The 12426-nt window shown below is 42.0% G+C and overlaps 1 protein-coding gene across 2 annotated transcripts in view; it reads right to left on the bottom strand.

Moving 5' to 3' along the window:
• tec (tec protein tyrosine kinase) overlaps window positions 1–12191 on the bottom strand; it is a 57711-nt gene extending 45520 nt beyond the window's left edge. The window contains exons 1-2 of one of the 2 annotated variants that reach the window (XM_007892721.2): window positions 12042–12191; window positions 2385–2582 (exon numbers count right to left, since the gene is read on the bottom strand). In XM_007892721.2, the coding sequence (XP_007890912.1) occupies window positions 2385–2522 (138 nt within the window). In that variant the 5' untranslated portion in view covers window positions 2523–2582; window positions 12042–12191. Of the gene's footprint in view, window positions 1–2384; window positions 2583–5961; window positions 6261–12041 lie in introns of those variants that run through there. The other variant, XM_007892720.2, reaches the window with a different exon arrangement.
• Window positions 12192–12426: the final 235 nt, after the last annotated feature.

Genomic DNA, 12426 nt, shown 5'->3' on the forward strand with positions numbered 1-12426 from the left:
AGATGGCGCATATAGATATTGAAGAGGAGGGGATCAAAGACAGAGTTCTGAGGAACGCCACACGAGACAATGCGGGGGCTAGAGGAGAAGCCGTTTGTGGAGATGAAGTGGAGACAATGTGAGAGGTACAATCTGAACCATTCAAGGACAGAATAATAAAACTTGAAGTGAGAGGAGAGGTGGTGGAGGAGGATAGAGTGGTCAACGGTATCAAAGGCAGCAGAGAGATCAAGGAGGATAAGGAGGCAGATGGAGCCCTGGGCGCAGATGGACAGAATGTCATTTGCCACTTTGACCAGGGCTGTTTCTGTGCTGTGGGCGGCACAGAAACCCGATTGGAGGGGTTCGTGAAGTGTGGGGTGGGGGAGGGAGAGGAAAGAGCAAAGCTGGGAAGCAACCTTAGCAAAGCTGAGAAGCAGGCCCTTAGGAAGGAAAGAGAGGTTGGAGATAGGGTGGTAGTTTGAGAGCAGGGATGGGTCCAGGAAGGTTTTTTTTTAAGGAAAGGAGTGATGATGGCCATTTTTAGATGGGTGGGAATGGTGCCAGGGGACAGGGAGAGGTTTATGATGTCTGTGAGTAGAGGGGCAAGGAGGTGGAGCTGGGAGCTAAGGAGAGGGGTAGGGATGGGGTTGAGAGAGCAGATGGTCGGTTTCATGGGGTTACAGTGGTGGTGAGAAAGAAGTGGGAGACAGGTTCGAAGGTGTAGAGGGAGGGATGGGTAGGGGCTGGGGTGTGAGGGGGAGATGGGGAGGGGGTATTGGTCGGAAGAGCAGAGGCAGCTGAGCGGATCCTCTCAACTTTGGTTTCGTGGAAATTCAGCATCTCCTTGCATTTGGTGTTGGAGGAGTAACTGCTTTACAGATAATTCTCTGTGTTATAAATCAAATAAATATGATTGATAACTGTAATTAACCTTAACTCACCGATTTTTTTTTTTAAATTACCAAATAAAGCCTTTGTTTGATTCTGTTTCTCTTCTTTCACATTGTCTTTTTGTTTTTAACTATTTTCATTCACATAAAAAGACATACTAGCACATCCAAGATATAGATGTGCCTTTTTGGGTACAATCCTTCCAAAATTGGATCGTAACAATGCAGACCAGACTACATAATCACAAAGAGTCAAACTGCATATATGTGGTCTCATTTTCCAAAAGAGGTCAATGCATCCAGACTGGACTACATTAGAATTTTTCCAAATACTTCCATTTTCATTTCAGAAAGCATGTTGGCGTTCATACTTAGAACACAAAATACAGTATCTTGCATTATCTTTTACTCTCCCCACCACCATTTTTAAACAATATTCATTTAAAGTATTTGTTAGGAGACTCCAAAGCAAGTCTAAATTAAAGGCAAAACTAATTTTACAATTAGGAAACATTTAATCAGTTTCTACTCTTGTGGAAACCATTGTAATTTTACTTCCATTCACCCACAGAAGCTTCTGCTTGCAGTTAGTTTTGAAAGTAATAAACAATATCTGTTCTGCTTAGGTTGGCATTTCCTTGGTGGCAGAGGAAGGTAGGAACAAAAAGGTAAGGCCAGTAGGAACAAAACCAGTTTGCTTGCTTTCTTCCTTCCATAACGGAGGGTCCCTGAGTACAAACACTACAAAAGTTCCCCCGTCTGAGATTAGCTAACCTAAAACTGATTATTCTTCTATGTACAGCTCAAAACCACACCATGCTGTGCATTTAGACACCGAGTTCCTGGAGTAGCCAAAGAGATGCTCCAGTCGAGATACTGGAGTAGCATTGTTTGTTTTCCATTAACTAAGCCTGCCTCACACAACAAAGGCTGTTTTTCCCTATAAGATGATTGCATTGCCAACAGAAGCAATACTGGGTTGAAAATAGCAATTTTAGTGCTGTGTGAGTTACCTCTGAGGGTATAACAGTTACTTTCTTTAAATACATAGTTTGTCATTGACTTTCGAGGTGCGACTGACAGTAAACCGAGTATAAATAATTTTTATATTCTCTCTCTCTTACTTGCTCCTAATGGTTCTATTTTACAATAAATTGAAACTTCACAAAGGCTATAAATGGTTAGAATGAATAATAACTTTATGATACATTTAAATACTCTATTAACTTATATCCATAACAATTAATTGCTTCAATGAAGAAGTTGTATGAATTGCCCTAAACCGAGATTAACAGACACAGTTTGACAGGAAATCCAGTCATGTTTTATCAGCAAAAAAAACGCCCTCTAGCCCTCTGAATTTAAAAAAATCTTTTACACAACTGTCTTAAAACACTGAACAATCGAGGATTCATTTTCTATCTAAAAAAAAATCAACCTTACTTTTGTGAACTTAACTGGATGACAAACTAAATTTACATAAATTTTCAAATCGTTAATAATCAACCTTACCTCAGGGCGACCTTCATAATATGTTAATCTTGACTTTGTTAAAACAAACACCCTTTCTTTGTAGTTGAGTGGAGAAGTCCGTTTCTTCTGTTGAGATCTTTTAATCAAAGTCTCTTCAAGAATAGGGTCTGTGTTCATTTCGTCCCCTCGATCCTTTTCAACTCCTACCAGCAAACCAAAGGCCCACTACGATAGGACCTGAAACAAAAAATGATTCAATACATTAATACAGGTTTCCTAATCTAAAAAAGAAAGCTTTAAAATACACTAGTAACTTGAAAAAAGTTACTAAAGCTTAATTCATAGGAATAAACAAGGGATTTGCAAAATTAAACAAATTTGAGTGCAAGTATTGAATTATTAATGAATGAATTGTGATGGTAAAAAAAAGTTTTAGTCATCCCTGTGACTAACAAATGCAGGAATCAGTATGATTACGAGTATTCAAACCAGACTAAGAGTTCAACATATGTCTATGCCATCTAAACATGGATACTTTTCTATGTGTGGAATAATAATAATCCTTGCATTTGATACAGCGCCTTATCATATTGAGACTTCTCAAAGCGCTTCACAGAACATACTGTAAGTGAATGAACTGTATATTTTGTCAGTGAATGGAACGCATACTCTCTCCATGTCAGACTGCTTACCCAATCTGGAGAGTATTAGACGTGGTAAGGGCCAACAAATGGGAAGGAGTATGAATTGGAGTACTGCTGAAGTTTAACCACCTAAAACCGTAATAGCTTGCCCCTGAGAGCACTGAGCTCTAATGTCCAACAAACATCCATGAAGTGAGTGACCAAATTGTTGGCCTGGATACCAGGTGAAACTCCCTTTTCGAATAGTGCTAGGATGATTAACATCTATCTGAATAGGCAGACGGGACCTCGGTATAATGTCTCATCAGAAGAATAGCACCTACAAAATGTAGCACACCTACAGCACTGCATTCGTCCCATCTACCTGCTCAAGTGAATATTAATGATCCCATGCCACTATTCAAAAGGGAATGCAGTTTGCAAATTTGTAAAGATATCATGGCAAACAATTTCCTTGATAAAACTGGCTGTTTGTGTGACAATGCCGTGTACAAATTGTGGTATAATTTGCATTTAGTTTAAAATACAATATTTGCATGAATGACATTTAATACAAAAAGCACCGCTATGAAGGAAGCGTGAAGGCAAATCATTGGCAATAGATCTGCTTTAGTAGCACTGGAAATTCTTCAATGGTAACAGTGATCATATTACAGTAGCAGAAACTTCATATTTAGTTAAACTGAATGAAATGAACCTCCCAAAAAGATGGGTTTCATTTATTTCAATTCAGAATATTTCTTATCACAAATGAGAATCAAATTGCTTGGGTCCCCTTCTTACCCATACCCTTTGCCCCTCGTCATTCCCCAGCTACCAAAGGCAATGCTGTTAATTCCTGATTTTGTTGAGTGGGGAGGACCAGCTAGGTCAGTCATAAGATGTCCCAGACATGGAGTGGGTTAAGGGCATGAAGGAATTTTAAAGTTATGGATGAATATTTGGAATTACATCCACTAGAGATTGGGGAGTTAGTGGAGTCGAGTTTGGGGGTGATGGGCTCCTGGAGCCTGGATTGAAAAAGGAGGGGCATATGCTGAGTTCTGGAATGGTCTGTAGTTTGTGCATGGAGAAATAAGTCAATCAGAGTATTGGAATAATTGAGCCTGGATAAAATGATGGTTTGGGATAAGGGTCTCATCAATCTGAGGCAGAGATAGTGGTGGCAGCAAGCAATAATCCAGAGAGAAAACTGGGGGAGTCTCCTTCTGGCTCTAAGGTGACATGCTGACAATGGAATATCAGAATCAAGTCAACCCTCGGTGATGGTATCAGTCGTCCGATTCGGGGATAGACAGGTCCACAGTACTACCGGGCATTGCTGATTGCAGACCAGGCAGCCAAGCTCACTGGCAGGACTCAGAAGTGCACACCAGTCACTGAGATAGAAGATTCTTGTCGCTCAGCTCCTGATAACCTCACAAGCCAATGCCCTCAAGCTAGGGGCATCCTAGCTGGACAAGCAGCAGGAAGTATGCCAAACTGTGCAACACTCCGGGGTCTCCAAACCAAACTCTTGCTAATCAGCACCTAATTCTATTCAGAATTAGCTAAACAGTGTGAGCGTGCAAGTTTCATTCGAGACATGGGGAAATTTCCATGTGTAGGGGATGTACATACATATGTGGAATTCTCAGTTTGCTTTGGATACTCTTAAGCATGGTAATGGGTTTCCACACGTGTCTCAGACACCCGAGTGGCCAAATTTTTGTTTAATAATTGCCTGAAAAGGCAAATGTGACATCCGTTTAGCGTCTCATCTAAACACTTCTCTCAACAGCATTCCTTTGTACTGTAATGGAGTATTATCCTCGAGATCTAACGCAGGACTTGAACCCACAATAATCTAACCCAATCGTGGTACCAATCAAGACAATCACACCACAAAGAGTTACAAACGATACAGATCTCACAGTCAATTTCGATGAAAACTCTGTTCGAGTATCCTTAAGGTTTCCAGAACAATTCAAACTAATATGAACAAAACGTTATGGCAGATCGGCTAAAGTAATACCTGTATAAAATGTGGTCAGTCAACCCACGACTGTTTGTGGGACACTGCTGTGCTCAATGGGCTGCCGCGTTTCGCCCCACAAAAGATACGGTCAATTCACTTTACAGTACATTCCGTGAAGCGCTTTTGAGGCGTCTCAAACAACGCGACAAGGCACTACGCGAAATGCAAGGATTATTATTGCGTGCGTGCGTGTGTGTAAAAAAAAGCAAAAGCAGTTTTAGTATTTAACAGCTTATTTAACAACACTGAGAAGCCAGTGTTAACCATTTGAACTCAAAACCAGCAACCGGTCTTTCGCAACAAGGAACCAGAAATATCAGGAGTCATTGTGCTGCTGGTTATGTGCAGTCACTTGACATCAGTCTATTCCCCTTCACGTCGCTGCTGCTTGTAATGGGGAGGGAGAGGCAGACTTCCTGCAGCCACAAGCCCTTTCTCTCTCCTCTCTCTTACTCTGTCCTAACAAAGCCGGTGTTGCTGATCCGATTTCACACCAAACCTCCCACCCTGTCCGCTTTCACAGCCCTCCTTTGCGAACGAAAAGAGCAGCAGAGAGCAAGTCTGCACCATTTGCTCCTCTCTCCCTCTCTTGCCCACTGTTGCTCTGCAGCCAAACCTAACTTCCTGCAGCACCAGATCAATTCATTGCCTTTTACACTTTCGGTATCAATGTAAAGTGCTTTTGCAAAGTACTCTCTCTCTCTCTCTCTATGTATATATATATATATGTGTGTACTGTGCGGCAGTGTATTTAAAGGCTGGACGCTGCTCTGGTCTAAGTGAAGGGACGGGGAGCCCTGGAGGGTTGGTGCCCCCGGGGTGGGGGGAGAGGGTGGGTGGGGTGGGGGAGAGGGTGGGTGGGGGTGGGGGGAGAGGGTGGGTGGGGGTGGGGGGAGAGGGTGGGTGGGGGGTTACTGCCTCTCTCAGCAGCGCTCAGGAGGCACTGACCACTCACCTGTCTGTCCAGCCCGCACCTGCTGCTCACCCCCCACCTCCTCGCTCTGAGCAACCCGCAAACTTCACAGCAACGGGACACACAAGCACCGCACTGGCTCAGTCTGTGGCTGTCTGGCTCCTCGTTGACAGCTACTACACACACACACACATACACACACACACACACACTGCGCTGCGCAGCCCCAGTGGAGCAGACTGGGACTGGAGCGGACAGAAGCCGAGTCCGCACTGTACCTGCAGCAAGATCGGTTCAGCTCGACATCAGGTCCTGCTGGACACGCAGTGGCTGAGCATCGCTAATGGAAAGTGAATGCACCGCCACCTACACAGGAATTGCTATCGGTTAAAGCTCTTGTGATCTGGTGACCGTTTGCTTTCCCATCGTAACATGTTGTATGTATGTGTGTGTGTGTGTATGTGTGTGTGTGTGTGTGTATGTGTGTGTGTGTGTGTGTAGGGCTATGCAAACTTGTGGGTAGAAATTGCACCTGTGCCTATTCCATTAAAGCAGCACTTCAGAGCATCCAGAATTAGTCAAGTTTATTTATATTTTGTCAGCTGGGCTGACACAAGAGGAACCCCCCCCCCACCCCACCCCCTCCCCAATGCTTAACATTTGTGAACTTGTTTCATCAGCTGCCTGTGTGTATGTTTTGGGATTCTCAGGTATCAGCTCGGTTCAGTTGGTAGCACTCTTCCCTCAGGGTTGAAAGGTTGTGAGTTCAACCCCACCACCACCACCACCAGGAATTTTGAACTCAGTCCAGGCTGACATATTTCAGTGCGGTGTTGCGGAGTGTTGCACAATCGGAAATGCCGTAACTCAGATGAGACGCTTTAACCAAGGTCATAATTAGGGGCTTCAGGTAGACATTAAAGACCCATGGCACTTTCGATGTTTTGGCTAAAAATCCCCAGATAAAAAAAAAATGATCATTAACCTCATGGTTGTTTGTGGGAAATTGCTGTGCACACAATGGCTGACATATTCACTACAAAATGCATAGTAACTACAATCTACAGTAAATGCTAGGAAGCGCGCTTTGAGATATCCTGACGTGAAAGGTTGCTACTGTATATCAAATGTGAGTATTAATTGGTATTAATAACAATAATAATTAAGTACCCATACCACAGAGAGGTCCACGTGTGTATGCCACTTACACATTGAAATGTACCTGTGTGTGGAGGAAATACACCCAGCGTACCTAATCCCAAGAGAATTAGGCACATGTTGGCAAAGGAGAGGGATTGGGAATGCCAGATTGTACTGCTGCCAACCAAAATTGCACCTCTTGTCATTGAGAGCACTGTCTGGCAAACTTCCCACTGCTTATCCATCTAGGGCCATACTGTCCAATCCGACTTTGTCTTGCAGGATTATCGAGCGCTGGGTGGAAATAATCCATACTCCCGGTGACTGGTCTGCACCCCCAAATCATGGTGATAAGCCAGGTTGGCTGGCCTGTCATCAGAAATGCCCTACAGTATTGTGGACCCACATCGCTCAAACAACCAGACTGTTGAGATGACTACGGAGGGTTTACTCGATTCCAACATTCCGTTGTCAAACATGGCAACGTGGAGCCAGTTTAATTTTGAAGTGTTTTGCATCAATTCTTTTAAGACCTACTGAAAATGTTAAACACTGTAAGTTAGAATTTGCCAAATTCTGCACACTATTAAATGCTACCTCAATAGACTAAATCTAAAGCCATGTGGAATTTGTACCAACATGTCACTTCTCAGGAACTACTATACAAAATTGTGACTGTCTTATTTTGCATTTGTTATTGCGCAAGGCTGAGTTCACCACCAGAGACCCCAAATTTTTAATGATGTTAGTCGTAAGACTTGTGCCTTAAAATTCAACGACCTTCAGACTTCATGCATTCAATGACCAGGTTATCAAAAGTTGCACATATTTATTGTGATAAAACTTTTGACAAATATTTGTCTTGGAGAATTCTGAGTCACTGTGGCATGACAGATCATTACTGGTTACTAAATAAAATTACTTCTGCACATTGCTGCTTATCAGCTTTGTAAACAAAACTGCAACTGATCAAAAAGTTATTTTAAGCTATTCTATTTTGTAGCATCTGCCAGTTCTAAGTTACTAAGACTGACAAAAGGTCCAGTCAATAAGGTTTTCAGGTACCTTTCCACCAAAGAATAATCCCTGAATCTTGTACCTCCAGTAATGATTAATGAAAAGTAGCTTGGTTTAACTTGCTAATTTTGTGCTCTGCTAAACATAGTCCTGAGAATGGAGCTACAACAGACCTAGCACTCTTTGCAGTAATTCAAGTAGAACAATCATGATATCAACCTCAACAGTGGTAAATTTCTGACTTGGTATGGCTTCATACATTTCCTTTGATCTTTCTCTTTTCAGATAATAAGGTAAAGTGAAGTTAAATTTCTGCATAGTCCCTTACCTGGTAACTCCCTATTTATAGTTTAAACTCTCATTGTTTGCTGCTTGGAGGATATATAATGAGAACTGGGCCCACACTTGTTTCAAATGGTTCAATGAGAATATTGCGGAATGTACAATGATGTTTTCTTCACTTTCTTTGGGGCCCTCAGTTCTCAATCTCTTTCTGCACTCTTATGAGGTTTGGGAGTATTGCACATATCTGATATGAACAGCTGCTCTGGTTTTACTTGTCCAATCCTACACCACATGAGTCTAACATTAAGCTGCTGCTGGAAAGAGGTTTTGGGAATGTGTGAATTGTTTTTGTATAATTGTGTTGAATTGGCCTCTTAAAGGTACCACAGCCCCTCAAGTGTTTGTGACAGTGCACCTGTATGCGTGCTGGCCGATTGCAACATCTGTACAGCACATGAGCCTGCCATCATTAAAGATGGTGCATATGGCATGAGAAGCACATTCAATTTCAGGAGTACAAGTACACTGCTTTCAAAAAATACTATTAATAAAGTCCATTTAAGGTATGAATTCAACTCCCATGTACTTTTTTTTACCCTCTCCAGTTCCGAAGAAGAAACAGCTTCCAAATTAACACTGAATTTTGAGAATCTTCCACAATTCTGTCTGATCTTAAATTTTAAGACAAAATGGAAATCGATGGAATTTTGAGTCTTTGCTGATGCAAGACATTACTTATTGAATTCTAGGGTTTTTTGGCCAAATGTTATTTTTAAGGTCATGGTCATTTGTGATGTAGAAGCCAATAACTCGAACACATATGGATAATTAACATGTATTCTGTAATTACAAGCATATAATGACCGTAAAAAAGGGAACGTTTTTAGCAATTTGTTAAGTTATTAAAAAGGCATTTCACTACCATAGTAAACTATAGAATCAATGTTTCTGCAACAGTATCAGGAAGTAATTTAGCAAGTACTGTGTTATGAATCCATTTGGAACAATCGAAAGCTGCATTGTAATTTTGTGTAAAAACAATACTCCTGCTTAATAAACTATTGTTTCCTTTTCTCACTACCAATAAGAGGAATAATGCACATACTGGGAAATGCACAAACATGTAATGGAGTATACGTTCATAATTTCCATAATGCAAACCAGATGCAAATCGGGATCATACACTAAATAAAATCTCTTATAAACTCACAATGTTCTTTGGGTCTGTGGGAACATAGTTGATTCCAGTGAAGCTTTCCTTCACTGCAGAAGTAGAAATGTATAAATTGTAATCCAAAGTGGTGTCTGGCTTTTCATCTCAACTTTATCATAACATAAATAATAAAGAACAAAATCAACCTGAAGAAATACTTATTGAACCATTGGATCCATATATACATATTTAATGAGAGAAAAACACTCCTGCAATTAAGCAAATTGAATTAACTACAGTATAAATAACAAAAGTAAATTATGTGTAGTTATGATAGCTCACCATATCTACTTAGAACTCTAGAAATCTACAACACAGAAATTTACAATGCAGAAGAAAGTCATTCAGCTGACCATGTCTGTGCTCACATTGTCAGTCTCCGTCCCCACCTCACAACCAAAGCAGCCAAAACCCTCGTCCACTCCTGCGTCACTTCCCAGCTGCACTATTCCAATGCCCTCCAATCTGGTTTCCCCAGCTCCAACTTACACAAAATTCAACTAATTCAAAACTCCACTGCCCGGATACTCACCTGCACAAAACTCTGTATCCCCATCACATCAGCCCTTGCCAGACTCCATTGGCTCCCAATTACCGAACGGATCAATTTCAAGATCCTTTCACTTGTTTTCAAATCTCTTCATGCCCTCACGCCTCCCTACCTCCCAATTCGATATGCTTGCCTCCGCTCAGCTACTTTCAGCCTCCTATTTTATCTCATCCCCTCTAGCATTGGTGGCCGTGCCTAGAGTCACTATGCCCCAAAACTCTGGAACATCTCTCCCTCAATCCCTCCGCCTTTCCCCTCCCTCCTGCCTAAAGACCTTCCTTTTTGATGGTGCTTACAGTCACCTCCTCCATCCCTCTCCCCCTGGCTCGGGGTTAGACTCCATCACAGACAAGCACTACGGGACACTACCCCGCTTGAAGGGCGCTATATAAAAGCAACTTGTAGTTGCTACCTCTTTGAAAGAGCAATCCATTCATTTCCATTTACCTGTCTTTACGTCAATAGACCTATACAACAACAACTCGTATTTATTATAGGACCTTCTTGTAGGATAATATCTTGGAGCTCTTTGCAGGGTTTGACACAGAGAGGGAGAGGAGGTGGCAATAGGCGCTTTCAGAGAAGTAGGATTTTAAGGTAGGACTTAAAGACAGAAAGAGAAGTTAAATCATAGAAATCTACAGCATTTTACAGTGACTGTCAGGATTTCTTTTTCAGATATTCATGCCTCCTTATTTTAAGTTAGGAGGTGCAGCACTTTCTGGATAAGTCAATCTCTGCCTCCCACTAGTAGTAAAAATAGGAGCAACTGATAATAATCCTTGCATTTGATATAGCGCTTCACAGAACACACTGTAAAGTGAATTGACTGTATATTTGTGGGCGAACGCGGCAGCCAATTGCGCCACAACAATGTTCCACAAAGAGTCGTAGATTGAAAATGACCAATTTATTACTGTTTTTGGTTTTGGAGGGATTATTATTAGGCTCTGTGTGGAGTAAGGAAACTTGCCCAAGGTTTCGCCTTCTGCCTGGAATTGAACTCAGGTCTCTTGCTTGCAAAGCGAGTGCTCTAACCACTGAGCTACAGGACTCCACAGTCCTGTGGTGGTAGAGTGATATGACATAATACCAGGCCATTTGGGTCCAACTAGCTCATACTCGTGTTTGTGCTCCACACAAGCCCTCCCATTCTCCCCTTTATTGCCTTCTCCTTCAATGTAGGTATTGAGATTTCTCTTAAATACATTGATTTGTTTTGCTTCAACCACAGCATACAACATTGGGTTCATATACTAACCACACTCTGCCTGAAGAGATTCCTTCTAAAGTTCCTATTATCTTTACTATTGGCTATCTTATTGTGGAGTCCTGTAGCTCAGTGGTTAGAGCACTCGCTTTGCAAGTGAGAGACCTGAGTTCAATTCCAGGCAGGGCGAAACCTTGGGCAAGTTTCCTTACTCCACACGCCTAATAATATCCCTCCAAAAAACCAAAAACAATAATTAAATTGGTCATTTTCAATCTACGACTGTTTGTGGGACATTGCTGTGCGCAATTGGCTGCCGCGTTCGCCCACAAATATACAGTCAATTCACTTTACAGTGTGTTCTGTGAAGCGCTTTGGGACGTCCTTCCGACGTGAAAAGCGCTATATCAAATGCAAGGATTATTATTATTATTATTATTATTATGTTTGTGTCCTCTTGTTTTGGACTTGCCGACACGTGGAAACAGCCTTTCAAAATCTTGAACACCTCTATCAGGTTCCCTCTTAATAATATCAAATCTCTGACCCCATTAACTTATCTGCTCTTTGCAGGTCCTGCTGACGAGTCAGGTATAGTTATAGTTATGGGGGGATGGGTGGAGGTGTATGAAACACAATTATGTAGCGAAGTATCGTAATAAATGCACAAGAGAAGACACCTGTGAAACACTTTCAATGTAACTTACTGTAGATGAGGTTAAATGAGGTTAAAGATGAGATGACCCTCCTCTTCGACCGTGCTTTCGATCACAGGCTCTGGCTTGCTTCATGTCTCCCACCTCGCCCCCCCCATTGGTGGGCGTTCTGCCACTCTATCTCCACCCTCTGGAACTCCATGCCACAGTCCCTCCGCCTCGCCCCCTCCCTTGCCTCCTTCAAGACCAATCTCCAGACCCTCCTCTTCGACCGTGCTTTTGATTACCATACTTCCCCCACTGTGTGTACTGGTGTTAATCTCGTGGTATGTATTCAGTAATGATTTGCTCACAAAGATGTGGAATAGCAAAGCATTTAACTATATTCTACATGTGTAGCTGCCAGACCGTGATTATGGCAGTGGATGTTATTGGT

Source organism: Callorhinchus milii, unplaced genomic scaffold (assembly GCF_018977255.1).
Source record: "Callorhinchus milii isolate IMCB2004 unplaced genomic scaffold, IMCB_Cmil_1.0 Scaffold1, whole genome shotgun sequence".
Classification (NCBI taxonomy): Eukaryota; Metazoa; Chordata; class Chondrichthyes; order Chimaeriformes; family Callorhinchidae; genus Callorhinchus; species Callorhinchus milii.